This window comes from Mauremys reevesii, linkage group 13 (genome assembly GCF_016161935.1).
Source record: "Mauremys reevesii isolate NIE-2019 linkage group 13, ASM1616193v1, whole genome shotgun sequence".
Taxonomy (NCBI): domain Eukaryota; kingdom Metazoa; phylum Chordata; order Testudines; family Geoemydidae; genus Mauremys; species Mauremys reevesii.
Genome location: NC_052635.1, coordinates 33,495,641 through 33,521,957, shown reverse-complemented (window position 1 = coordinate 33,521,957; position 26,317 = coordinate 33,495,641). Strand labels below are relative to the sequence as shown.

Below are 26,317 nucleotides of genomic sequence, written 5' to 3'. Positions count from 1 at the left end.
TGACATAGCAGTGAATGTATCTTCCCACATCTTCCATTCCCCTTTGCTACTGCAGTCACTAAGCCAATGCTATAATTACGCTTGATCCCAGATATGAATTAACACAGGTTATTTTATATTTAGAATGAACTTCAGTCAGTCAGACTTTGTTCCTTGCTTACAAGTTAATGTTACTTCCTTTTGAGTCTGATGTTTTTGCTTTGAGTCTTACTTCAAGTTCTGAGTAGCTTTACTACTCAGATCCTGGCATTATTCTGTGAGACACATGGATGCATCTTGGCTTCCTGAATGTATTTATTTTCCCCAATGACATTCCATAGTTTCCTTAGCTAAGGAAGACCCTAGAACAGTTCAGCACTAGCCTTTACTAGCCTTGTATATCAGGAAGCCAGGAGTGAACTTTTTCTGTGGGCATTTATAATCAGTGACTATTTAGTTGCATAAAAATCATTTCTTGCTCAACTTGATCATGTCAATAGATCATGAAAGGGTACAAATAAAGAAATGAATAGCAGGGAGAAATTATTGGAAGGGCACTGCTAGCAAGTTTGGATCATAATGTCAGGAGTCCATACCTTGGGCTATGCCCAAAGAATATACAGTGCAACTCAGAAGGAGATGTGTAATAGTGGCTTTATGTCACCTTTGTACTCCTCCAGTCCTGGGTCAGTTGTGCACCTAAAGGCTGCTCTAATTTGTGCCAGGTGACTGAAGATAGTGGTCAGGTGGGAGTAAGGGAGGCCCAGCCATACCCCTTTGCCCTTGGCCACATCCTCTATATTGGATGTAAAGGGGGAGAGTGGTGTGTTTTTGAGTTTGTACAGCACCTAGCACGATAGGGCCATGGTCTGTGATTGGGGCTCTTAGGCATCAATGCAATACTACTACTAATAAAAATAACAATAATAATAGAAACTGCTGTGTGAACCTGTGGAGGATCCATCTATGCTCGAGTGATCTCCCTAAGGCTGTCTAAAATGGCGTTAGAGCCACTTTATGCCATTGCAGTTGTGCAAAATGGCCACAGCTCAGCCCAGGATCAGGGGTTATTTAAAAAAACAAACCTAGTATTACCAGAAATGTTTTGGTTTTTAAATTCAAATAAAAATATTTAAATGTAGACATTTCCCTGCTGTGTTTTCTCAGTCCAGCTTCTGTCATGTTGCACTAAGGGCTTGAGAACCGCAAAGTGAAAGTGATTAGAAATGAAACTAACTGAGGAACATAGTTTAACCAGCCCAGCTCAGTGAAAACAGCCTGCAGGCCAAGATAAGAGGAAATTGCATTTTAATAATTATTTCCATTTGAAGCGCTAAATGACATGATTCTCAAACTTTTCTGTGCTGTGGGCCACTTCCTAAATTTCAGACCATCTTTATTCCCAGCCCCTATTCTTTACACCAGTGGTTCCCAAACTTGTTCCACCGCTTGTGCAAGGAAAGCCCCTGGGGTGCCGGGCTGGTTTGTTTACCTGCCGCATCTGCAGGTTCGGCCGATCGCGGCTGCCAGTGGTCGTGGTTCGCTGCTCCAGGCCAATGGGAGCTGCTGGAAGCGGCGCAGGCCAAGGGACGTACTGGCTGCCACTTCCAGCAGCCCTCATTGGCCTGGAGCAGCGAACCGCAGCCACTGGGAGCCGCGATCGGCCGAACCTCCGGACACAGCAGGTAAACAAACCAGCCCGGCCCACCAGGAGCTTTCCCTGCACAAGTGGTGGAACACGTTTGGGAACCACTGCTTTACACTATACCTTCTGTGTGGCAAGTGGGGAGTTTAGTTACATGAACAAAGACTATGAGGACAGAGTCAAGGAGATAAGATGAAAATGAATTCACTTCAATGCAAGGGGTGCAGGAGCTTGGTTATATCTAAAGACAGGCCTGAGGTGTGAAATTCAAAACTAGATTCCAATTCCCACATAGTTTGAGACTGTTTTGATATGGGAAGTGATATGCTGCCAATAGTTAAACAAAAGACTCCCTCCCACAAACATTTCCCCCACTAGCCTGTATTTAACTCTTTGCTCAGTGGAACACATGAACGGGAGTGAAAGACTTATTGAAATATAGGAATTAACATATCAGATCAGACCAGTGGTACATTTAGTCTAATAACCTCTCTCTGTCACTAGCCAAAACCGGGCACTTCAGAGGAAGATGTTAAGATCCTCTTAATAGACAGCTATAGATGTTAGTGTGTAATCTGTGCCATGGAGGATTTATATCTCATATTTTAAAAAAACCTTATCTAATGTAACAGTGAATATTCTCATTATCCATACACGTCTAATCTTTCTTTAAATCCTACGAAGCTCTGAGTCTCAATGATGACTTGTGGCAGTGAGTTCTACAGGTTAATTATGCATTTTGTTAAAAAAAAAATATTTTTTGCAGTATCCCTTGGAATAGCCTCTTGGTCATATATTATGAGAAGGTAAATAGGAGTGCCTGATTTATTATATCTGTTTAATTCATTATATTGTTTACCGCTATCATGTCCCCTCTTATTCATCTCCTCTTTAAATTAAACAGTTCCAATCTTTTCATCTCTCTTCATACAGAAATTTTTCCATGTCCCTAATAGTTTTCCTTGCCTATCTGTGGACCATTTCTATTTTTGCTGTATATATGCATATATGTTTAGTTAGGTTCACAGGAACTGAGCATGCTAAGTGAGGGTATACCATTGATTTATATAATAGCATTTTAATATTGACATGATTTATTTTCAATCACATTTTTTATACAGTCCAACACTTTGCTTGTTTTGACTTCCACTGCTTACCAAGCAGAGGTTTCCATTAAGCTTACAGTGTATGGTGAAATCCTGAAACTATTAGTAAGTGAGAGTTTTGCCATTGAGTTCAATGGAGCCAGAATTTCATCTCTGGTTTTATTCTAAGTTGTTAATTTAAAATCTAGCAGTGCATCGCAGTAGTCCAAATTTTTTCCTTCTAGTGTACATTGACTTGCATGATTCAATACTAAGTGTCATCTACCACTGTGTTGCCCATTCACCTAGCTGTGTGAGGTCCCTCTGAAGTTCCTCGCAATCTTTCATAGGCTTCGCTAACCTAGGGAATTTTGTGTCACTTGTAGTTTTTGCCACCTTACTGTTCACCCCCTTTCAGAGATCATTAATAAATATATTAAAAACACTACTCTTAGCACAGAACCATCTGGCACTCCACTGTTAAGCTTTTGCCATGTTGAAAATTGACCATTTTTCCTAATCTTTTTTTTCCCTATTAGCCAATTTCAGATCTCTGACAGTACATTACTTCTCATGCCATGACCACTTTGTTATTTAATAGCTTCTTGTGAGGGACTTTGTCAAATGCTTTTTGAAAATCCAGATAAACTATAACCACTGGATTTCCTTTATCCACTATCTAGGAGAGCCTGGAATGGTTTCCCTTGGAAAATGTTTGAAAGTACCTGCCATCTGGTGCAATCTGGTGCATTCCACAGAAAAGAGATTTTGCTCCTCCAAGGCATTTTTATGAGCCCCAGGGTAAGTCATCTCTTGTAGGGATAAATTAGCAGTATCCAGAGATGGGCTAATATCAGCAGAGACAGACAGTATTGATATGTCTTCACGGCAGAAAAACCCTGCCTCAGTGAGTCTCAGAGCCCAGGTCTGCAGATGCCAAAAATAGTCGTGTAGACATTTGAGCTCAGGCTCTGAAGCCAGAGGAGGTAGGTGGATTTCAGAGCCCAAGCTCCAGCCCAAGCCTGAATGTCTACACAGCTATTTTAGTGCCATAGTGTGAGCCTGTTAGTAGACTCACTGCCACAGGCATTGTGATTTTGTTTTGTTTTTTGTTGTGTAGACATACTCAGAGAAAGCACCTCAACCTTTTGAAAAGGTCAGTGACAAACTCTTAATATTTTGACCTATCATTCCACAGCTAATTACTTCAAGGTGAAAAGATGTCTCTTTCAAAACATGTTGATTGGCATTGTCTTCTTGCGGGGCGGGGTGCGGGGGAGGGATGTGACATGCATGGCAACTCCGAAAAAGCCAGCTCTCAGACACTCCTTGGGAAGTGCATGGTGTAAGAGTCATCAGTAAACCAATGCCCATTTCTGCCAGACCTGAAGAAGAGTCCTGCAGAAGTTGGTCCAGTAAAAGATATTACCTCATCCACCTTGTGTCTCTTCTGTTGATGGCAGTCCTGATCTTTCAATGGCACCTTAACTTTACACATGAGACTAGTCCCATATTGACTTCAGTGGGATGACTCACATTCTGGAAGTTAAGCACGTGCATAAGTTCTATCAGGATTAGGGCCTTAATAGTCTTGGTAGAAAGCTTAGCAGGTGGAGCAGTCAGAAAACAGGTCTGAACCAGTCCCTCCCGCAAAAAGAACATTTCAACTCTGATGTTCTTGCAGTTAAATATTAAAACATCTTAATAAATACTTATGTGCCTCCAGTCTCTTAACTATTAGTCCGGACACAACAAGATTAAATAAATTGACAATACACCTAAGTGCTAGTCCGTACCCAGCCTTTAGTCTTATGCTACCAGTGCCACCTAGGTGTGATCTTATTATGACACACCCCGTTGTGTCTTTTATAAAACTTGTAAAGTTAGATTCATGGCTGCATCAATAATTATTTTTCAGGGGTCCTGCATGAAGAGCCATATGCTATGTATTTATGCTGTGCACTGTGTGTATATGTGGGTGTGTTGGTTTAAAATGTATACATTGTTACCACACACAAATCCTTATGGGCCATTATAATACTTCCACTGACTTTAAAGGGCACATGATCAGACCTAAATGTTGCAAAACGGAGTATTTGAAAAATGGGAAAAAATCATTAATTTTTTTGACCGGGGTTGCAAAATAAAGTAATCAGCTGTAACTCTCAGTCACTCCCTGCATGGCACAGCTACCATCGCCTACCATCTCTCTTAAATAAAATATTTGATAGTGATAATAGGAAGAGCTGCAGGGAAAATGAAAGTGCAAACTAACTAGTACTGAATAACAAAGAGTCAGATGCTGAGAGATGCTGACCATCACCAGCCTTACAGGGGAAGTGCTCTACACACACAGGATTGGACCACTAGATAGTCTCCTCTTTGACACCTGAATTGAACGTGCCGGGCTCTACAAAGATATTGGTAAAACTCATAAAATGCTAGCTGGACTTTTAATGTCCTGGCACCATTCTGTAATTTGTTGAAGCTGGCAGAACAAATATCATCCCCCCAAACTGGGTACCAGTTCCATGCTAAGGGTCTGTAGAAGCTGTCAGAGGCAGACTTTGATAAATGTCCAGCTGATCAGAGACTGGACTGTCATTTAATGAGTACTTCCAAAAAGTGCTGTTAATTTTTGTACAGGGGTGAAGGAGTGCTCTGAGAATTCTACCTATTTTCTTCTACTCCTTTATGGCCACACTATGCTACCCTTACTCATGTTTGGTAGCATCTTACTTTGCAAGTAGTCCCAATTGACTCTTATAGAACTTCACATGGGGTCAGATTCTTCTCAATGGCCTTGTCTTTATTAGGGGAAAAAAGGTGTGTTCTTAACCAGGGCCGGTGCAAGGATGTTTCGCGCCCTAGGCAAAACTTCCATCTTGCGCCTTCCCCCCGCTGCGCCCCCACCCTGAGGCGCCCCCCCACGGCAGCTCCCCCCCTCTGCCCTGAAGCACCTCCCTTGCGGCAGCTCCCCACCTTCCGCCCTGAGGCACCCCCCACTGCCCCAGCTCACCCCTGCTCCGCGCACGAGCATGAGCACCCCGAGCACGCCTTTGCTGCTTCACTTTTCCCGCCTCCCAGGCTTGTGGCGCCTAAGCTGATTGGCGCCGCAAGCCTGGGAAGCGGGAGAAGTGAAGCAGCTCACCCCTGCCCCACCTCCTCCCCAAGCACGCCGTGGCTGCTTCACTTCTCCGTTACTTGCTGCAGGCAGCCCTCCCTGCGCTCCCCTGCCCCAGCTCCCTCTGTCTAAATGCCGGCGGCGACCGGGGCGGCCGAAGATCTGGCTGCCGCGGTCGCTGCTGAAGAAAATGGTGCCCCCCAAATGCCAGCATCCTAGGCGACCACCTAGGTTGCCTAAATGGTTGCACGGGTCCTGTTCTTAACTTGATGTTGCTAACTTGTGGTAACTTACTTTAGGTCAAATTCTAGTGAAGCTAAGGCAGTTTGTAGTTTTCACATGAGTTAGCAGGTCAAGTGATGAGTTATTGTATTGCAATTTGGCTTTCAAACTTTTAGCCCCAAATTCTAAGGATTACCCATGAAAAAATATGTTTGCACAACTGCATGACTAATCTGCATTGGTAATTGTTGCAGTTGTGTGCATATAGTAATGGTTACTGTGCAGGTAAACAGCCAGTGAGATATCTGAACTGTCGTTTGCCTGCATTTAGCACAGCAGAGTAAACTGCAGAAGTTGCATGTTTGGTTACGCTCACACTTTTGCATGAGCAATTGTGTAGGTGCAGTTCTGAAAATGGGGACCCTAACTCTTGTCTATGTTGTCTACAAACTTTATTTTTGTTCTTCCTTATCTTTTCTATCCCTGTACGTGCACTCTTCAGCCTTAGTTATACACCCTTCAAATCTGGACTGTAACAAGTCGATATATTTGTATGCAGCTTGTGGCACGGACTAACAAATCAAAAGACAAATATGTGATCCCTTTCATTGCATGGTCTTTTATTCATAAATTATTGCACCTTCTTACACATTTACAGGAAACAGCATGTGGAAATATTGTGCCCAGTTTATCTCTTTATAGTTCTATGCTGCTAGCTGCTTCCTCCTGCTCCAAAATGTCAATCTGTTCTGGATTTGCACCCTGCATTCACCAGTTTATACTTTTCATTAAACCTGTGTGTTTACTGACACAATAGAATATATTAACTATTTGTTCAGGGCTACCAAACTAGCTGGTACCCCATCCACTGTGGGCTAGGTGCACACAATCAAACAAGGCTATTAAGCAGGGATTCTATTACAGCATCTGTTTCGGCAGGCAGTGATCCAGTTAAAAAAAGCCATCGGGACTTCCTGCAGAAGCTGAGGCTAGCCTGGGTTACCAGCAGAATCTACACCTACCTGGAAGACATAAGGTTGCTAATATGGCCTGGAACAGACCCAGGTGCAATATGAGAGACAAGCACAGCAGCTCCCTGTAGAGCAAGGGGTCTCAAACTTAATTGTACCACGACCCCCTTCTGACAACAAAAATTACTATATGACCCCAGAAGGGGGCCCGAAGCTTAAGCCCACCTGAGCCCCACAGCCCTGGCGGGGGGGAGCAAAGCTGAAGCCCTCATGCTTCGGATTCAGCCCCAGGCGGTGGGGCTCGGGCTTCAGGCCTGGGCCCCAGCAAGTCTTAGCCAGCCATGGCAACCCCCTTTTAATGGGGTCACAAACCACTTTGCGGTCCCGACCCACAGTTTGAAAACCGTTGCTGTAGAGGTATTTGAGGAAGAGCAAAGAAGCAAAGGGCCCTTCTCCTTGGACCCTGAAGTCCCAGCCTTTCCCCATTTCCTTCAGTATTCACCACCTCTGAGATGTCAGCTCTTTCTAGCTGACAATTCTCCCAGCTCTGCTAGATAGCAGGAAATGTCCAAATGATGCAGAGCTGAAGAAGTGGAAATCACAGTGCAAGAGGAATTGAGTGGGAGCAGCAGAGCATAGGAGAGGGAGGCAGGGCTGCTGGGCGGATGTCTGGCTTACTGGATATTAAAATTCGTATCCTCTCTGCTTCACCTATGTGAAACTCCCTCATCTCCCTGCCTTCCTCCTTCTCCATTCCTCCACAACCCCCTTTTCTGTCCCCGCTCCCTGCACTTGCTCTTCACCTTTCCTTCTCATTTCTGTGTCACCAGAACACTCCTGCTTTCTGCCGTCCCCTTTCCATCCATCAAACAGCAAAATCAAAGGAACAGATTAAGGGTACTGTGTACCTTGTAATGTGCTTCTCCCCCTTTCCATGGAGTGCTGCCCCTTCTCCTTAAAGTATTTTGAGTGTGCTGCTGGTGGCTGTCCTTCATAGGCACGGTCTGAACAGCCTTGCACCACTGCTCCTCCTCTTATGTGCGGTGTAAGAGCAGAGAAAGACAGAGGAAAGTGGAGGAACAGCAGCACTGCAGGGTAGGCGTATACCACTGATGGGGTCTTAGTGGCACTGAGTCATAAACATTGAGAGGGGCAAGAGACATAATTACAATCAGTAAATACTTTGAATTGATGTTAAACCTTCCAACCAAGTTTCTCAAAGGAAAGGTAAGGATTATTATTGTCAGTTTACAGATTAGTTTGAGACTCATGGGGTTATTCTTAGTGTGGAAGTCTCCAGACTAAATATAGTTATTTGTATTTATTTATTACTTATTTGTATTCCTGTCACCCCTAGGAACTCCACCTGAGATCCGGACTGAATAAAGGCTTGCCTCCACTTAAATGTTTTGCTTCCAATACCAATATAGTTAAAGTGCCAGATTCCACCCCCTAGTGTGGATGCAGTTATATGGTATAAAAGTGCTTATACTAGTATAGTTTATTCTGGTTCAAGAAGGCCATCTCTGCACTAGAAACAAATGACCAGTATAGGAGTACCAGGATACTATACTGACAAAGCATTCCTGCCTAAAGCTGCAAAACTGCATGTAGTAAAACTACCTCTCATAAGCAAAACAAGCTATACCAGGCATAAAAGCACAGCTTTGCTGATGTAGCTACATCTACATCAGGGGCTTCTGCCAGCACAGCTATGTCAGTCAGAGATCACACCTCTTACACCCCGGCTCAACACAGCTATGCCAGCAGAAGTCTGTAGTGTAGGCATAGTCTAAATGAGAAAAGCTATAAGGCACTTTTATACTGGTATAAATATATCTACACTAGGGCTTTTACCAGCATAGCTATGCTGGCAAAAATTCACACCTCTACCGAATGTAGTTGTTCCGGTAAAACTTTTTAAGTGTAGACAAGCCCTGAGAGACTGCCACTGCCCCAAAGATCTTACAGTCTAACTAGACCAGAGGTGGGCAAACTATGGCCTGTGGGTCACATCCGGCCTGCGAGACCCTCCTGCCCGGCCCCTGAGCTCCTGGCCTGGGAGGCTAGCCCCCGGCCCCTCTCCCGCTGTTCCTCGTCCCCTACAGCCTCAGCGTGCTGCGCCACCAGCACAATGCTCTGGGCAGCTGGGCTGGGCAGTACAGCTGCAGAGCCCGGCCTGACCCGGTGCTCTGCAGCTGCGCTGTGGCGTGGCTGGCTCCAGCCGGGCGGCGCGGCTGTAGCCCTGCCAGCCACCAGTGCTCCAGGCAGTGCGGTAAGGTGGCAGGAGCAGGGGCTGTTGTATACAGGGCAGGAGAATTTGGGTGTGGATAGGGGTCGGGGTTCCCAGGGGTCAGTCAGGAAGGAGGGTGGGTTGGATGGGGCAGTGGAGGCAGTCAGGGGCAGGGATTCCAGGGGCAGTCAGGGGACAGGAAGCAGGGGGGGTTGGATAGAGGACAGAGGAGTTTGGGGTGGTGGTCAGGGGGTGGGGGGGATGGATAGGGGTTGGGGTGGTCAGAGGGCGGGGAACAGGGGGTTGAATGGGTGCAGGAGTCCTGGTGGGCAGTCAGGAAGGAGCGGGGGTTGGATGGGGCGGTGGGGGCAGTCAAGGGTGGGTGTTCCAGGTGTGGTCAAGGGACAGGGAGTGTGTGTGGGGGTGGATGGGACTGAGGTCCTGGGTGGGCCATCAGGGAATGGGGGGCTTGGATGGGGCAGGAGTCCCGGGGGGGCCGTCAGGGGGTGAGAAGCAGGGGGAGATAGAGGGCAGGGGCCAGACCATGCCTGGCTGTTGTGGGAGGCACAGCCTCCCCTAACAGGCCTTCCATACAATTTCCGAAACCCGATGCAGCCCTCAGGCCAAAAAGTTTGCCCACCCCTGAACTAGACAGTGTGTAACATACAAGCCAGGTAATCAGTGTGATGGTTTGCAAATATCATGTTTGTGTCATGATGTTCTTGTTGGCTGGCTTCATTCTTTTTCTACTTATTTGGATGGAGTTTTGTTGGGGGGAGAGGTGGGATTAGCTAACCACACAGGCAAAGGGCAGGAGAGGGGACACTGAAGAAGGGCTAAAGAAACAGGGGAGCAGAAGGGGAACATGGAGGGCAGGGTTGACTAAATAGACTGGGAAGTGAATAGACTGGGAAGGCTAGGGCAAGAGGGAGCTCAAGCAAATAGCCAATCAGCAGAAAGGAAAGAATGTCCAGAGTGAAATCGGTAATAAGCAGCTGGGCTTTGGAGACAACATCAGTGTCTGACCGACCCTACTACAGCTGTTGTTTCTGCTCCTGCTGGCTGTTTCTCTCCCAATTAAACATATATGCAGGCTAGAAAATTGATGGCAACAGTGTATCACTTTTGGCCTTTCCTGGACCTGGTAAGAAAGTGATGACACCTTCTCCTCAATTATTGGGAGTGGACCACATCCACCCTGACTGAATTGGCCTTGTCATTACTGGTTCTCCACTTGTAAGGTAACTCCCTTCTCTTCATGTGCTAGTATATTTATGCTTGTATCTGTAATTTTCACTCCATGCACCTGAAGAAGTGGTTTTTACCCATGAAAGCTTATGCCCAAATAAATCTGTTCATCTTTAAGGTGCCACCAGACTCCTCGTTTATGTCAGGAGAGTTGTTAAACAGGTTTGTCAAAGGAATGTGTATTTGATTTTCTGACAAGCCCAATATTCAGACAAAGACAATGAAGGTCCATGTTAACACATAAGCAGTAGACAGACCATCAAGACAGCAGGGGGAGGAGATGGCAGGAAACAGAGTAAGTTGCATTTCAGGAAACACAAGTAGGGGAAAAAAGAGTATGGAACTTCCTTCACCATCAGACTCCATGTTTTCTTCTTCACTGCTTGAATAAATGTTACTTTGAGGGGTAACTCTCAGAAGAATCCATTTCAAAGGTCTATAAAGATAGGGGATCTGAATCTCAAGTGATAAGCAACTGAATCAACTGATTGTATACAATGTTACGGTATTATAAGGTCGAGTGAGGTCTTTTCTGAAGGCTAATGACACATTGGTGATTGATATAATTGTGAAATGTATGTAATAACACAATGTATGGAATTATGTATAGCCATGGATATTAGGCTGTACAATCTGCCCAGACAGCTGGGAATGTCAAAGATATCTACCTGTCTCCTATGTAAATAAGCATGGTGGAATGAGAAACAATGGAAGCCCCATTTACACAGAAATCATACAGCAGGATGGGAAGCTCACAGTAAGGGAAGAACAGCATGAGTTCATCCTGCCTCTTGAAAGAAAGTCACTGAACTTTGGAAGATATAAGCAAGGAGAGAAGTAATCTTGGGCATCCATCACTAGACAGACAGACGAGGCCAGAGCTCTTGCAAGCTGAGAAATATGGATCCTTCAAAGAAAGGGTGAGGGGAGAAGCTGAACTCTCTGGAACTGAATACAGGTGAGAAATTTGCTTAGGCAAAGATCTTTCATCTGCAAAGTCAAGGAAAACCAACCCCATTTGCTTTGTGGAAGGTCCAGGCTGAGGGAAAGTCAGACATTGCTGGGAAGAATGACTGGTGAGAGAAACCATCTTGAACAAAGCCTTTATCTTGCTAGATTAAGTTTTAGACTTTTAGATGTGTATTTTCATTTTTATTTGCTTGTAACCCTTTCTAACTTCATTCCTTTTATGTGGCATCACTGTCTCCAGATATGTCCTATTGTTAATAAGTTTGTTTTATTTTACTATAAACCAGCTCAGTGCTGTGTTTAAAGGGAAGGGTGTATTTACCCCAGTTAAGTTAATAAGCTGTGATGTGGTTTTGTCTCTTTACTGGAGTAATGCATCTTATTATTTCTTTGAGCTGTTCAGGAGAGGGCTGGGCACTTCAGAACACATGGTTTTGGGGAAATTCTGGACTGAGAGTGTGTTGGGGCCATCTTGCTAGTTGTTACCAACAAGACTGGTAGAAGCCAAAGTGAGGCTATGGGGCTGTAGACAGGCTGCTGGGGTCAGAGTTACTGGACCAGGGCTGTCTAGCACACAGAAACTCAGGGTGTGATCTGCATTCTTGTAGACTGATTGTGAGTGTCCGAGGCTGGGAGCTCCAGCAGCAAAGCACTGTAAAGGCACTCAGCGCTGCAGGACAAGTGGTGACACAACCCCTCACTGCTCTGGATTGCACCCTGGACCCTGACCGGACAGTGAAAGGGGGTAATCAGGAATAGCTAATAGTTAATTTGCTTTAAATTCACATCCTGCTTTATTCTGGATTAATTTTCATGTATACACAAATCAATGTAATAGGAAAGCAAAAAGCACACTTTTGTAGTGTGAGTAGAATTGAAGGGGTAATTTGAAGATGCTGCAGTGTGAGAGGGTAATTTTCAGGCAGTGTAGAGTGGGAGAGAAGGGTAGACATTGTTTGTAGACATTGCATGGGCATAACAGTGTAAAACCCAAGAGGAGCAGACACGCGTGCATGCTGAAATGCAAGGGGAGAAGAGGCGGATACTTTTCAGAGGCTCCCTGGGTGTTGTAACGTGAGTGGGAACAGAAGAGAATTGACAGAGGGTACCAACTTGGGTATTCCAGTAGGACTGGGAGGGGTGGGTAAATTGCAGATAATTCCTGAGTGTTGTAGTGTGAGGATAGGGTAATGTGTAGACTCTCTCTAGGAGCTGAAGCAAGAGTGGGGAGAACTTTATAGAGGCTCTCTGGATGCTGGAGTGAGAGTGGAGGACACTTAGCACTGTTAGCAGATGCCCCTGTAGCTCAGTGATAAGTGCTGCAAAGAGATACCCCCCTGGTTCTCAGTATTCCCAGAGTGCTAGCGAGTGAGTAGAAGGGTGTTTTCAGGGAGTCCCTGAGTTCTGCAGTGTAAACTGAGCTTAGTTAGTGGACACCCGCTGGGTGTTTCATTATGAAACAAGGGGTGTTTGCAAATGGTTCCCAGTACTACAGTGTAGGCAGAAAGGACTTCGCAGATGGTCCCTAGTCATTCTGCGGTGTAGGCTGAGGGGCGCTTGTGGCGTGTCCCTGTTCTGCAGTGTGGGCAGAGGGGAAGTGGGGGCGGGTCCCTATTCTGCAGTGTCGCGGGTGCGGAGTTTCCAGACGGTCCCTGCTCCGCCGCCTCTCTCGGGCCCCGCCCGCCCCGCGCGCCGGTGCCGTTCCGCTGGGGGGGGGGAGCGCAGCCGGCTCCTCATTCATGCGGCGGGGCTGCGAGCTGGCGGCGGCGGATCGGCCGTAGAGCGCGGAGCCGCCCCCTCCCCGCCTGTGAGCGGCCGCGGGACCGGACCGGATCGGATCGGGGGCCATGCGGTGGCTGCGGGGGGCCCGCGGGGCCTGGCGGCTGCTGCCCCGGCGCTCGCTGGTGGCGCTGCTCTTCCTCTTCTCGCTCTCCTCCTCCTTCCTCTACTTCGTCTATGTGGCGCCCGGCATCGGTGAGAGGCCGCGGGGGCGGGCTGGGCTGGGGGGGGTCGCCTGTGGCTCTGCCCCCCCCCGGCATGCGGGCGGGATCGGGCCACCCCCCCGGGAGCGGGCCGGGGCAGCGGCGGGATCGGGCCCCCCCCCCCGGGAGCGGGCCGGGGCGGGCGGAACCGGTGCCAACCCCGCGTGATCCGCGCCCGCCCGAAACTTCCAGAGAGCCCGGCCCGTGCCCCGGCCCCGGCCCAGAGGGGCTCGTTCCCCCTCGGAGTCCCCGAATCCTCCTGCTTCGGCCAGGTTCTGACACCGCCCAGGGCGGGGCTGGGCTGGCCGGCACCTGGCGCCTCCGGGGCCGTGTGGTGTGCCCGGAGCCCCGGCTGTGCAGGGAGTGTGGCTAAACGGGGGCGGGGGTCGCCCCCGTAGCTTCTCGGCGTCTTGGGGAAAGGCCGCCGAAGGAGGTGGTTCTGCTCGTACCGTTTTAGCCAGGGGTTGCTAATGGGGTAACGATGCAAGAAGGGCAGGAAACGCTCCGTAACCCACTCTAGAACTTGGGGTGGTTTTTTTTCATTTCAAAATAGAAAAATGACACTACCTCTGTGTCCGGTGTATTCCCTCGTGCCAAGGGGCGGGGAAAGCATTGGAAGAGGAAGCAAGTTTGTAAAGCTAATAAGCAGTGACACCATTTTCCCTTTCAAACTGCCGTCCACTAAACAGCTATTAGCTTCACAGGCACCTAGGCTGTGCAATTAGACCATTACTAATTCAGTCTGGTGATTAAGGGTCTTACTGCTAACTACCCAGTTATGAAAATGGTAACTGTTTGTTTGTTTTTAAAAAAAACAAGAATGCTGTATTTCCAAATGTTCTCCAGTTGATTAGTTTGACAAGTTTAGTTTCTAATCCAGTACATGGTATACTAGGTATATCTTGTGAAAGAGTGAATGTACTTCAGAGACCGCACCACATCCTGATAAGCCTTTTCTGAGAAAAGGACTCGGGTAGTTTTCTTGTGTTTGTACATAAGCTGGTTCCACTGTTTAGTGCAAACTATTGATCTGAAAATTCATGGTGTGGTTTGCACCTTCTAATGTGAACAGATTAAAATCATGTTCGAAATGAAATGCGACTGCGGTGCTTACCCAGCAGTTCTGAGAGTGTCCTGGGTTGATGGTCAAGCTTTCTATAGAAATCAGTTATAGAAAGTTAGTATTTTCATCACCTTCAGCATACTTTAGAACACCCGCTGTTTCTAACATGCAGAACTGATCCTTAGGGGTTTAGGTCCTGTTGGTATAATATGAAAACCGGAAGGAGGGAGATATGTTCCCTATGTGTATTAAATTTAGTAGCTGTAAATTAAGCCTTGGAGACTTCAGGTGCCTAATGGAGCATAGATTAACATGACTTTAAATTTGTATTATTAATCCATTATTTTCTTCTTTTTGGTTAACATGCAGTTTGGTTTCAGTGATTAAGAATATTTCTTCTATTGGCTTATTAAGTAGATCATGAACTTTTTGTTAACAGAATATGGAAATCAAAAGAAGCCCATTTATATAAAAATCCTGTAATGCAAAGTATGTGTCATGCATTATTCCAGCCTTGCAAAATTCTACTTTTCCTCTGATATAGGACAATTTTTTTTGATAATTCAGAATATATTATTCACTTATCAATCCACCTTGCTAAAGGATGGGCTGGTAATTACACAATTTTCCAAGGCTGCATTACTTCTGTTCCAGTTTCTGGATGCTAGTTGAGTTTTGGGACTCTTATAGCCTGCTATGGGTTAAATTCTGAGGCTGCTGATTTCCTGATTATTGGAGAGTTCACTGGAAATGAGTTAAGCATTATCAAAAAAGTGTTAATGGTTTAACCTCCTTCCAACAGAAACTTTCTCCTCATTCTTGGAATGTCTCAGTGTGAAGTGTATACTGTCTTCTAAGGAGCTAAAACTTCCCTCTTGCTAGTCAGCCATAGTGCACCACACACACGCATGGTGAAATGGGCATCCACCCACCAAAATGCTATGGCTAGTAAAGTACACCAAAAATGTTGTCTGAGTTCCATCAGAATCCTTTAATGTCCTGTTTTTGTTCTAAAACCTTATTCTTACCTGGGGCTTGGGTAGCAATGATGGCCTGTCTCTGTATTGTATCCACTGTAGAAATCTACACTGCTACCTGGGAGTTTGGTATGCACATTTACCAGCATGACTTTCTTGAGTTGGCAACTAGACCTAATGCTCTTAGGGAGGGGAGTTCTGCAATCATTGATAAATGATAACATCCCAAAATGACAATGTGGAAGCAATACAGAAGTACTATCTATCTAGCTCTTATTTGGGGAGAGTCTAAAGTGATGAGGAAGGGCTTGGGGGAAGTTAATATTGCTGTGTCTCTAGTTCTCAAGTAACTGTGCTGTAGTTCTTAATAGCTCTTCTGCATAGGGAGTGAAGTAAAACTGTGTAAACATTTGTATTCTGTAACTCTAACAATATTTGAACTATCTGAGGCGTTCTTAAGCAAAGGAATGAGCTCAGTCTGTTTTTTCTTCTTACTCTGTGAAGAACCTGGAAAAGTCTCTGTACTAGTTTTAGCCCCTGTTGGATGCCTCAGTCAAGAGAGGTGGAAAGAGATCTTGCAGTCAGTCAGCTAAAGTGTGGTTTTTTTCGCCTTCTAATCTTCGCTAGCCTCTGGGAAGGAGAAACATTTGCAGCTGGTGGAGGAAAAGGGAGAGTGGTAGTTAAAAAGACACATTTTAGAGAACAATGGGTACACTCTTTCATGTTAAACCTTGCTGTTCACATTACACAGCACGTGCTTTCGTTACAAGGTCACATTTTGCCTCTTGTATTGAGGGCCTGCTGGTTTGGTGTGAGAGATCACTCATGCTTCACCCCCCCCCCCCCACCATGTGGCTAACAGCAGGGAACATTTCTGTTCAGCAATAGCTGAGCAGGAACGGGCACCTCTGAATGTCCCCTTAATAAAAGCACCCTATTTCAACCAGGTGACCATGAATGATATCACTCTCCTGAGGATAACACAGCGAGATACAGAACAGATGTTGTTTGAATGCCAGCAAACACCAGGACCATACGCTGCCTGCCATGCTTTGTTATGCAATGATTCCCGACTAAGTGCTACTGGCCTGGCGTGGTAAAGTGTCCTACCATGGTGGACGGAATAAGGCCACCCTCCCCAGAAATCTTTTGCAAAGGCTTTGGGAGTACATCCAGGAGAGCTTTCTGGAGATGTCCCTGGAGGATTACTGCTCCATCCCCATACACGTTAACAGACTTTTCCAGTAGCTGTACTGGCCGCAAATGCCAGGGCAAATTAATCATTAAACATGCTTGCTTTTAAACCATGTGTAACATTTACAAAGGTACACTCACCAGAGGTCCCTTCGCTGCCTTCAGGGTCCGGGAGCACGCCTTGGGTGGGGTCGGAGGTTACTGGCTCCAGGTCCAGGGTGAGAAACATATCTTGGCTGTTGGGGAAACTAGTTTCCCCGCTTCCTTGCTGTGAGCTATCTTCAGTCTCTTCATCATCTTCCTCATCCCCAAAACCCATTTCTGTGTTGTGTGATTCTCCATTGACAGAGTCAAAGCACAGAGTTGGGGTAGTGGTGGCTGCACCCCCTAGCATGGCATGCAGCTCGTCATAGAAGCAGCATGTTTGGGGCTCTGATCCGGAGTGGCCGTTTGCCTCTCTGGTTTTTTGGTAGGCTTGCCTGAGCTCCTTAATTTTCATGCGGCGCTGCTTTTTGTCCCTGTTATGGCCTCTGTCCTTCATGCCCTTTGAGACTTTTTTTCTAATGTTTTGGCATTTCATTTACTAGAATGGAGTTCAGCTAGCATGGATTCATCTCCCCATATGGCGAGCAGATCCCATACCTCCCATTTGGTCCATGCTGGAGCTCTTTTGCGATCCTGGGACTCGATCATGGTCACCTCTGCTGATGAGATCTGTACTCACCTGCACCCTGCCACGCTGGCCAAACAGGAAATGAGATTCAAAAGTTTGCAGGCCTTTTCCTGTCTACCTGGCCAGTGCATCTGAGTTGAGAGCACTGTCCAGAGAGGTCACAATGGAGCACTCTGGGATAGCTCCCAGAGGCCAATACCGTTGAATTGCGTTCATACTACCCCAAATTCGACCTGGCAAGGCCAATTTCAGCGCTAATCCCCTTGTCGGAGGTGGAGTAAAGAAATCGATTTAAAGAGCTCTTTAAGTAAAAAAAAAAAAAGTCGTGTTGTGGACAGGCTTAAATCGAGGTAATGCTGCTAAATTCGACCTAAAATCGTAGTGTAGATCAGGCCTAACAGATTTATTTGGGCATAATCTTTCGTGGGTAAAAAACTTCACTTCTTCAGATGCATGGAGTGAAAGTTACAGGTGCAGGCATTGTGTCATTCTATAATGCCTGCATCTGTAACTTTCACTTCATGCATTTGAAGAAGTGAAGTTTTTTTACCCACAAAAGCTTATGCCCAAATAAATCTGTTAGTCTTTAAGGTGCCACCGGACTCCTTGTTGTTTTTGTGGATACTGACTAACACAGCTACCCCCCCAATACTTGACACCAGGACAAAAACTGTGTAAAGTCTGATCTGATCCTGCATCATCATTGTTGACTAGACCTGCTGGCCTCAACTGATCAAAACTGCAAACCTTGAACCTGAGAGTTAAGTTTTTTAAAATCAAGAATTAACTGTATTAACAAGTATTGCAGTGTTAGAGATATCACTATCCCTTTGTTGTTTTTTGGTCTTAATTGCTTTATTGTCTCAAAAATAAAGAGCAATGAAGTTGGTTAGTTCTACTTGGTCTTATGCTTCTAGATGAGTGTTTCTCAACTGAAGGATCATGACCCCCAAGGGGGTCACAAAAGGCAATGGAGGGGGTCACGAGGCATTGAAAATTGTATTATCTAAAGCAAAGAAAATTTTGTTTCCCCTCTCCCCTCATGCACTGATCAAGTACTTACTGTCAGCCTTTTGAAACATGCACACAGATTAATTGTATAGGCTTATCATTATTTGTACATCTTTGACTTGTACAGTAAATTTGGGGGGGGGTCCTCAAAAATATTGGACTTTGAATAAAGGGCTGCCAGCTCTAGAAAGGGTGAAAAACAGTGTTCTAGGTTAATTCAAAAATCTTGAGACAAAAAGAATAATTCATTGGCACTAATGAGGCTAATAAATTACTATCATCCTCAGGTACTGGACCAGGTTTTGTAGAAAACAACAAAATTCTGTAAATTGCCTACATTAAAGCAATACTTAATAGTTGATCACATTTTAAAACCACTGGTAAGGATACTCCTAATTCTAAAGGAGATGTAAGCCCATGCTTAGGGGGTGGGGGGTAGTATTGCCAATTCCAGGGTCAAAAACCAGAAAGTAGTCTTGAAAGTCCTGTCTTGGGTAGGAGAGGTTGTTTTGTGCATCTTGGCAGCAGAGAAGCTGAGTGCCCACCCATATCTTAAGATTTTATTGTGTCATCCATCACCATAGCATCTGAGAACATTCAAGATAACGTCAGCAGAAACAGTGATGTTCCTGAGGTATCTTCTCTTCCCCTTTTCCCCCCTTTTTGAGTGACAATGGGGGAGTCCACCTACCTGTCATTGTCAACACCATGTGTGTGCAGGGAAGAGTTTTGAGACTTTCTTCCCCAGTTGGTCTGGGTGGGGAGTCCTGCCTGGCAGCAAGATAAAACTGTTAATGTAGTCTCATGCTCTTTTGTGTCGCTTGAGCTGAGGACACCACTTCTGACCATGTGCGCCCTCCTCTCCTTGAAACATCTCCGTGTTTATGGGATCACCCTCATGTGTCTGGGATACTAGGTGAATGCGTGCTTTAGAAATAAAGGTAAACCCACCCCCTCTCCCCTGCAACTAACTAGTCATTGTTTGAGATGCAAGAATTACTTGAGAGAATTTGGTAGGATTTGATCCCTTCTCACCGTCAGCGCAAGGAGACACTTTCCAGGAGATGCACTTCTCTGCTTTCTCCAACCCTTCGTCTCTTCCACCCCCAACCATGTTCGTTTCTCACATGTTACCTGGCTTCCTTATAACTCTCTCTCTCCTGGTTGTCCCCTGGGATCTCTCTGGATGCTGCTGCCCTCAGTGTCCATTCCTCAGGCCTCCCTTTTTCCAGTTGCCAGAGAATCTTAAGATCTCAGTGTTCTAGCCCCCTTCCGTTAAACAGAATGTTGGGTGATGCCCGTTTATGCTGTGGCTAGCAGAAGGTCAGGATTCAACTGTAAATCCTCCAGCTGGCACCAGTGCACATGCAAATTAGGTGCACAGCTGTGCATACGTTAATGCAATAAAGTTCTTGAAAATTTCACTGTTTAGCCTTGACTGCTCTAAAGAATTTCTAATTAAAATTTTCCACCATTGTCACTGGTTCAGCGGCACTGGTGTGAGCCATACTGGGGGACTTTGTGTAGATGGGCTGCTAATACAATGTCAGTTAGATTTGCTCTGATGAGATTTAATTGGGACAATGGTGAAAAAACTAGGGCTGTCGAACTATTAAAGATAATCACAATCATGAGATTAAAGAAATAGTCATGATTAATCACACAGTTAAACAGTAATAGAATACCAATTTAAATTTATCTTTTTGAATATTCTCTACATTTTCAAATATTGATTTCAATTACAACACAGAATACACATATTTTTTATTACAAATATTTGCACTGTAAAAAGGAGTGCAATCTACAAGTCAAAGCATGAAGGGGCATATGAAATTTTTAAAATCTAGTTAATTTGTTTTGCATTAATTGCTTGAGTTAACTGTGGTTAATTGCTTGTAAAATTTCCATGGGCCTAGAGTAGACAAGGCTTCAGTTGGCGTGTTCATTGATATTCTCCTGAATTAATAGGTCAATTCACACTTCCTTGGTGCTATTTACGCTTGTTGGTGTGTTTGCATGTTGACATTCCCATCACAACTAGAAGAGCTGTCTTCTTAGCATTATCCTTTCCTTAAGCTATTGGAGATATCTCACTGGTACAGCTCAACCAATGAGAGTAATTGTAGGAGTGAACTTCAAGTGGCTGCTACCATTTTAGGCAGTGTCTAACCCCGCTCTGAACAGATCTACGCAACCATGGTTGTCTATAGTGACAGACTCCAGGAACTCAATCTATTTAGCTTAATAAAGAGAAGGGTTAAGGGTGACTTGATTACAGCCTGGTGACATAGGGGAACAAATATTTGATGCTGGGCTCTTCAGTCTAGCAGATAAAGTGATCCTGTGACAAGAAGTTGGAAGCCAGACAAAGTCAGACTGGAAATAAGGTGTAAATTTGTAACAGCAAAGGTAATTAACCATTGCAACAATTGATGAAGGGTCATGGTGGATTTCTCGATCAGTGAATTTTAAATCAAGGTTGGATGTTTTTCTACAAGGGATGCTCCAGGAATTATTTTGGGGAAGTTCTATGGCCTGTGTTATACAGGAGGTCAGACTAGTTTATCACAATGGTCCTTTCTGGCCTTGGAATCTATGAATATGGTTTAAATGCTGACAGCTTGGCTAGCACTAACATTTTTGCTGTAATAGTGTGAAATCCCTAAAAGAACTTCAAGCCTATATTGTAGGGAAATGAAAGGTCAAATTCTGTAGGAAACAGACAAACTTGTCAGGTATCCACGGGGAACCTGAAGTTCGCGGATTTGGGTTTGCCCCTGTTTTTTTTTCTCTGAACCATGGGTAGCTCCACCCTTTCCTGTTCTTGACAAAACATCCTTGCTCATGAAACTATCTACCCTCCTTAGCATCCTGCAAGCTAGAGCCTGCACAGAGTGAAAGAATGAATGTAAACACACCCAACCTCTAATTCTCCTTGGTACTTGAACAAAATACTTCTCTGTGCGTGCACACACGTGTTTAAATAAAATCTGCCTTCCCGGCCCACATAAAAACTATTTACTTTTGCTGATTGCATAAATGCAGTGGGTTTTCCCCCACCCCAAGAAGCCTGTGATTCAGGGGTGGCTCTGTTTTTTGCCGCCCCAAGCATGGCAGTTTGGCAGCATTTCTGCGGGAAGTCCGCCGGTCATGCGGATTCAGCAGCAGTTCTGCAGGTGATCTGCCGGTCCCGCATCTTTAGCGTACCCGCCACCGAAACCGCGGGACCGGTGGACTTCCCGCAGAAATGCTGCCTGACTGCTGCCCTCAGAGCAACCGGCAGGCTGCCCCCTGCGGCTGGCTTCCCCCTGCGGCTTGCCGCCCCAGGCACTTGCTTGCGGCACTGGTGCCTGGAGCTGCCCCTGCTGTGAATTTTAATGTTGTTCAGCTCTTTGGTTTCACTGTCTTGTTTCTGGTTTGGAAAGGGTTATTAGGGAGAATACCACATAACCATTAATTGCCATTGTGCATTATGCCTCATGGTAAACTGAGTGGCACTATTAACAAGTCTACGCTTGCGTCCTCCAATTAAGAATAGTGCACAGTTTCACTAGGACACATGCCCAGAAGTAAATTTGCGTAAATTGCATACATACGCAGAAGCCAACACTGAAGCAGGGAGTTGTACAGCTACACACACACACACACAGCTCAAAAGCACAGATTTAGTGTGAGCTAAACAGTTTCATTTTAAGTTTTAATCTATATTGCACTGTGTGTTCCTTAACTATCACATTTTTGGTTGCTTGTTGAGCTATTGCTGTAGAAATCTACATGGTGTTTGTGCTAGTATCGTCAAAGTGTGGCTAGTTTAGCTCTCCTAAAAATGTAGTCCTCTCTTGCAAATGCAGTTTTGAAACTTAACAGGAAGTAGGGAGTAACATTCCAACTTTCTAGCTCAGTTCAAAGTAATAGCAGTGCTTTCACAAATCAATTGTCGAGTCAGTTATAGGAATCTCCAACAACTTGGTCTTGGTTCTCTTTCAGGATTGTTGCTACATTGACCTTAATGCTTAGGAAATGGAGGCCTTCACACTGTAATTGTGTACTGCCTTCTATATTCCAAAAGTGTTTTCCTTCAAATTTAACTTTGACAGGAGATTTTTCTTTAAACCTGTGCTTGCATTGGGAGTCTCATTTGGTTGACCCTGGAAAATGCAGAGAAGCTAAATCATTGGGTTAAAAAAGCCCTTTCTGTCTAGTAGAGTTGTAATTCACTTTGGTTTTACTTCTCCAAACTTGGTGGATAACAGATTCCTGCTCCAAACTCATCAGTGGGGCTGCTGGTTATGGTAAAATAACAAAGAACTTGGTTTTGGCATGGTAGCAAAGTTCTTGAGTGCATCTTCTCTTTTCTCTCCAGTGCTTAGACATTTTCTCTCAATAAACAGTAGCACAATAAAAGGGAATCTAAAATTACACAACTGCTACTAATGTGTCATTCTACATTTTGCTCTTAACCTGTTGTTGTCCTTCTCTGTAAAATATCTCACTTAATTGTTGTCAAATGTGATACATTATACAATTAAACTGTATCGTTTTGACAAATCTGAAATGCTCAGCAGTTGGTGGTGGAAATGTTACAGTAAGGTGGTGAGGGAAGCTGGGCATAGCTGACAAGACTTGGGGGGTTGCGATGGTGGTAAGCATTGCCATTGGAAACAGCTCAAGAGCTATTAGCAGTGGGCAGTGTGGAAAAGGTGAATTGTAACTTGAGCTCTGTTTTACAATGGGAGACAGTAAGGTGAGCAGAGCTCTATAAAGAGGTGGTCAGGTTCAGCCCCTTCAGAGATAAGTGGAGATGTGAAAGAAGAATACCAGAATTACTGCAGCAGAGAAAGAGGGAAGGGCATCAGAGACATCAGTGATCGTTTCTTACTTGGGGGAGAGGGAGATCTCCAGGAAAATGTACCCAAGGTAAAATAAGTAATGAGGACACAAGCAATGCTTGAGCATCCTTTGCCCCATGGGCATCTGCCACTCAGTCAGTAATTTTGTGTTAGTTTAGTCTTCTAATTCACCATGATCACAAATGTAGATCCAGATTAGCTGACTCCCAGGAGGTATCATTGATCACTACCTGGCCCTCTAAAAAAAGTTAAAATAAATAAGACCCCAAGCAAATCAAACAAAAAGGACTGTACCCCCCAAGCGGTTTTTATACCCTGATAAAGGAACAGAAATAGATTTCCATGAAATCCCCTGGGGATCTTACTATTGCCAGATACCACTGTAATGGGCAACAGTGCAAAACTCTTAGACCGAATGCTTGAGTAGTTTTAAATGCTTGGTTTACCTAAGCATGCTGCTCAGTGGTAGAATTAAGAGTTAACAGATCTACTATGTTAAGCATGGCATAAGACTGACAATAAACATGATGAATAATCCCAGCTTTATGTCTCGGAGATTAATTTTAGAACTAAAGATTCTCTTCTTTTAAAGGAACATGCAACTAAGGAGACCCGCTTCAGCCATCTCTTACTATGGGGTACGAGAATTGTCTACACTACGGCCATGTTTACACACAGTTATTACAAGCATTGCTTCTGCAGCCAGTGTATCTAATACCCAAGTGACGGAGGATGTCAGGGCTACAGCTCTCTCGCTCTCGCGCGCTCTCTCTCTCTCTCTCTCTTTCTTAATATGCGTTAGTTGGAAGCATTCTTTTTGGCAAGGCTAAAGACTTGCATGTTTGGATACCAGTCTCAATAAAAATGTAAGTTACTGGGTTTTTTTTATATGCCTGTTAGGTATCAGTTATGTTGAACAGTGTTATCTGACTTGGATTGCAGGTGTTAGTTATTTCTGTTGGGTGCTCAGTACTGTAGGTTTAAACAGTTTAAAAATAGATATTCACTGTAGACAACTAAATATTGACAAATTTTATAAGTGCTTATGTACAAATGCTAGAAGTCTAAATACTAAGGTGGGTGAACTTGAGTGCCTGGTATTAAATGAAGATCTTGATATAATAGGCATCACAGAAACTTGGTGGAACAATGATAATCAATGTGACACGGTGATACCAACATACAGAATATATGGGGATGACAGAGTAGGTCATGCTGGTGTGGGAGTGGCACAATATGTGAAGGAAAGAAGTAAAATATAATAAAAACCTAAATGAATCAAACTGCCATAGGATCTCTATGGAGAGAAACCATATTCTTGAATAAGAAGTGTACAGCAGTAAGAATATACTACCGACCACCTCATCAGGATGGTGACTGACTGTGAAATGCTCAGAGAGACTAGAGGGGCTACAAAAACAGAAACCATGCAATAATGGGGTCTAAATTAGCTGTCATCACTCAAGAAAGAGATTTTGGATTCATTGTGGATAGTTCTCAAAAAACATTTGTTCAATGTGCAGTGGCAGTCAAAAAAGCTAACAATGTTAGGAGCCATTAGGAAAGGGATAAATGATAAAGCAGAAAATATCATAATGCCACTATATAATTCCATGGTATACCCACACCTTGAATACTGTGTGCAGTTCTGATTGCCCCATCTCAAAAAAAGATCTATTAGAATTAGAAAAGGTACACAGAAGGGCAACAACAATGATTAGGAGTATGGAACCACTTCCATATGAGGAGAGATTAAAAATGCAGGGACTGTATAGTTTGAAAAAGAGATGACTAAAGGGTTATATGATAAAGATCTATATAATCATGAATGATGGAGAGAAAATGAGTAAGGAAGTGTTATTTACCCCCTATAAAAAACACAAGAGCCAGAGGTCCCCCAACAAAGACAGTAGGATTAAAACAAACATAAGGAAGTACTTCTTCACATGGTGCACCGTCACTCTGTAGAACTCATTGCCAGGGGATGTTGTGAAGGCCAAAAGTGTAACTGGGTTCAAAACAGAATTAGATAAGTTCATGGAGGATAGATCCATCATTGGCTATTAACCTAGATGGTCAGAGGTGCAACCACAGATTCCGGGTGTTCCTAAACCTCTAACTAGAAGAAGCTGAGACTGGAGGGCAGAGGATAGATAATTTAATAAATTTCCCTGTTCATTCCCTCTGAAGCATCTGGCACTGGCCACTATAGGAAGACAGAATACTGGGCTAGATGGACCATTGATCTGAGCCAGTATGGCCATTCTTATGTTCTTCTTTGCTGTATTCTCTCAATGAGGTGGAATTCATGCAGGCTAATAGAATAAGACAAAATAGCTTCCCATTTGGTGGTTTTTCTTGTAAAACAGTTACATGGATCAAAGCCTTATCACAACAGTATGCAGTGGGCAAAGCCTTATATGGCATTGCTACTGTCCAACCAGTTGTAGTGTTGTGCTTGGCTCTCTGCTGTTTGCAAAATGAATGAATAACCTGTAGAAATGTGGTTTCAAAACAGTGGTTGAATCCATCATAATTACCTCCAGGGACGCATGCCGAAATCAAATGTTGCTCACAATTAGCATCATGCCAAATTGCTCTCTGACCAAACTAAACAAACATGGATTACTTTTCTTCCTGAATGTTGCCAGATTTTGTCTTGAGTGGACTGAGGAATCAACTTTCTGTATCTTCCATGAACAGCCTACCACAAGTAGTTCAACTCTGGAGATTGATCATAGGCACTGACTCCGTGGGTGCTATGGGGTTTGAGCACCCATGAGGGGAAAAAAATAGTAGGTGCTCAGCACCCACCAGCCACACCTGATTGGAGGTGCCACTGAACAGCTGTTTGGTGACTGGGGGAGGGGCTTGGGGGAAGGTGGAGAGCAGTGAGGGCCTTGGGGAGCTGGGGTGGGAAGAGGTGGAGTGAGGGCAGGGCCTTGGAGCAGAGCAGGGTGGAGCACCCTTGGCGGGGAGAGGGGGTGGAAGAAAAACTCAGCGCTTATGAGATTGATGCCCATCTATCTCTACCCGCAAGAGTGCTTTTTCCTAGCTGGACTCACTCAGGGTTTTTCCTGAATAGATTGAG

At 44.8% G+C, this 26,317-nt stretch overlaps 1 protein-coding gene across 2 annotated transcripts in view; it reads left to right on the top strand.

The window, feature by feature from the left end:
• Window positions 1-3,401: 3,401 nt before the first annotated feature.
• B4GALT5 (beta-1,4-galactosyltransferase 5) overlaps window positions 3,402-26,317 on the top strand; it is a 71,828-nt gene continuing 48,912 nt past the window's right edge. The window contains exons 1-2 of one of the 2 annotated variants that reach the window (XM_039497752.1): window positions 3,402-3,510; window positions 3,830-3,865. Coding sequence is in view for 1 of the 2 variants with exons in the window: in XM_039497751.1 (XP_039353685.1) it covers window positions 13,324-13,450 (127 nt within the window). In the remaining variant the exon portion in view is untranslated. Of the gene's footprint in view, window positions 3,511-3,829; window positions 3,866-13,202; window positions 13,451-26,317 lie in introns of those variants that run through there. The other variant, XM_039497751.1, reaches the window with a different exon arrangement.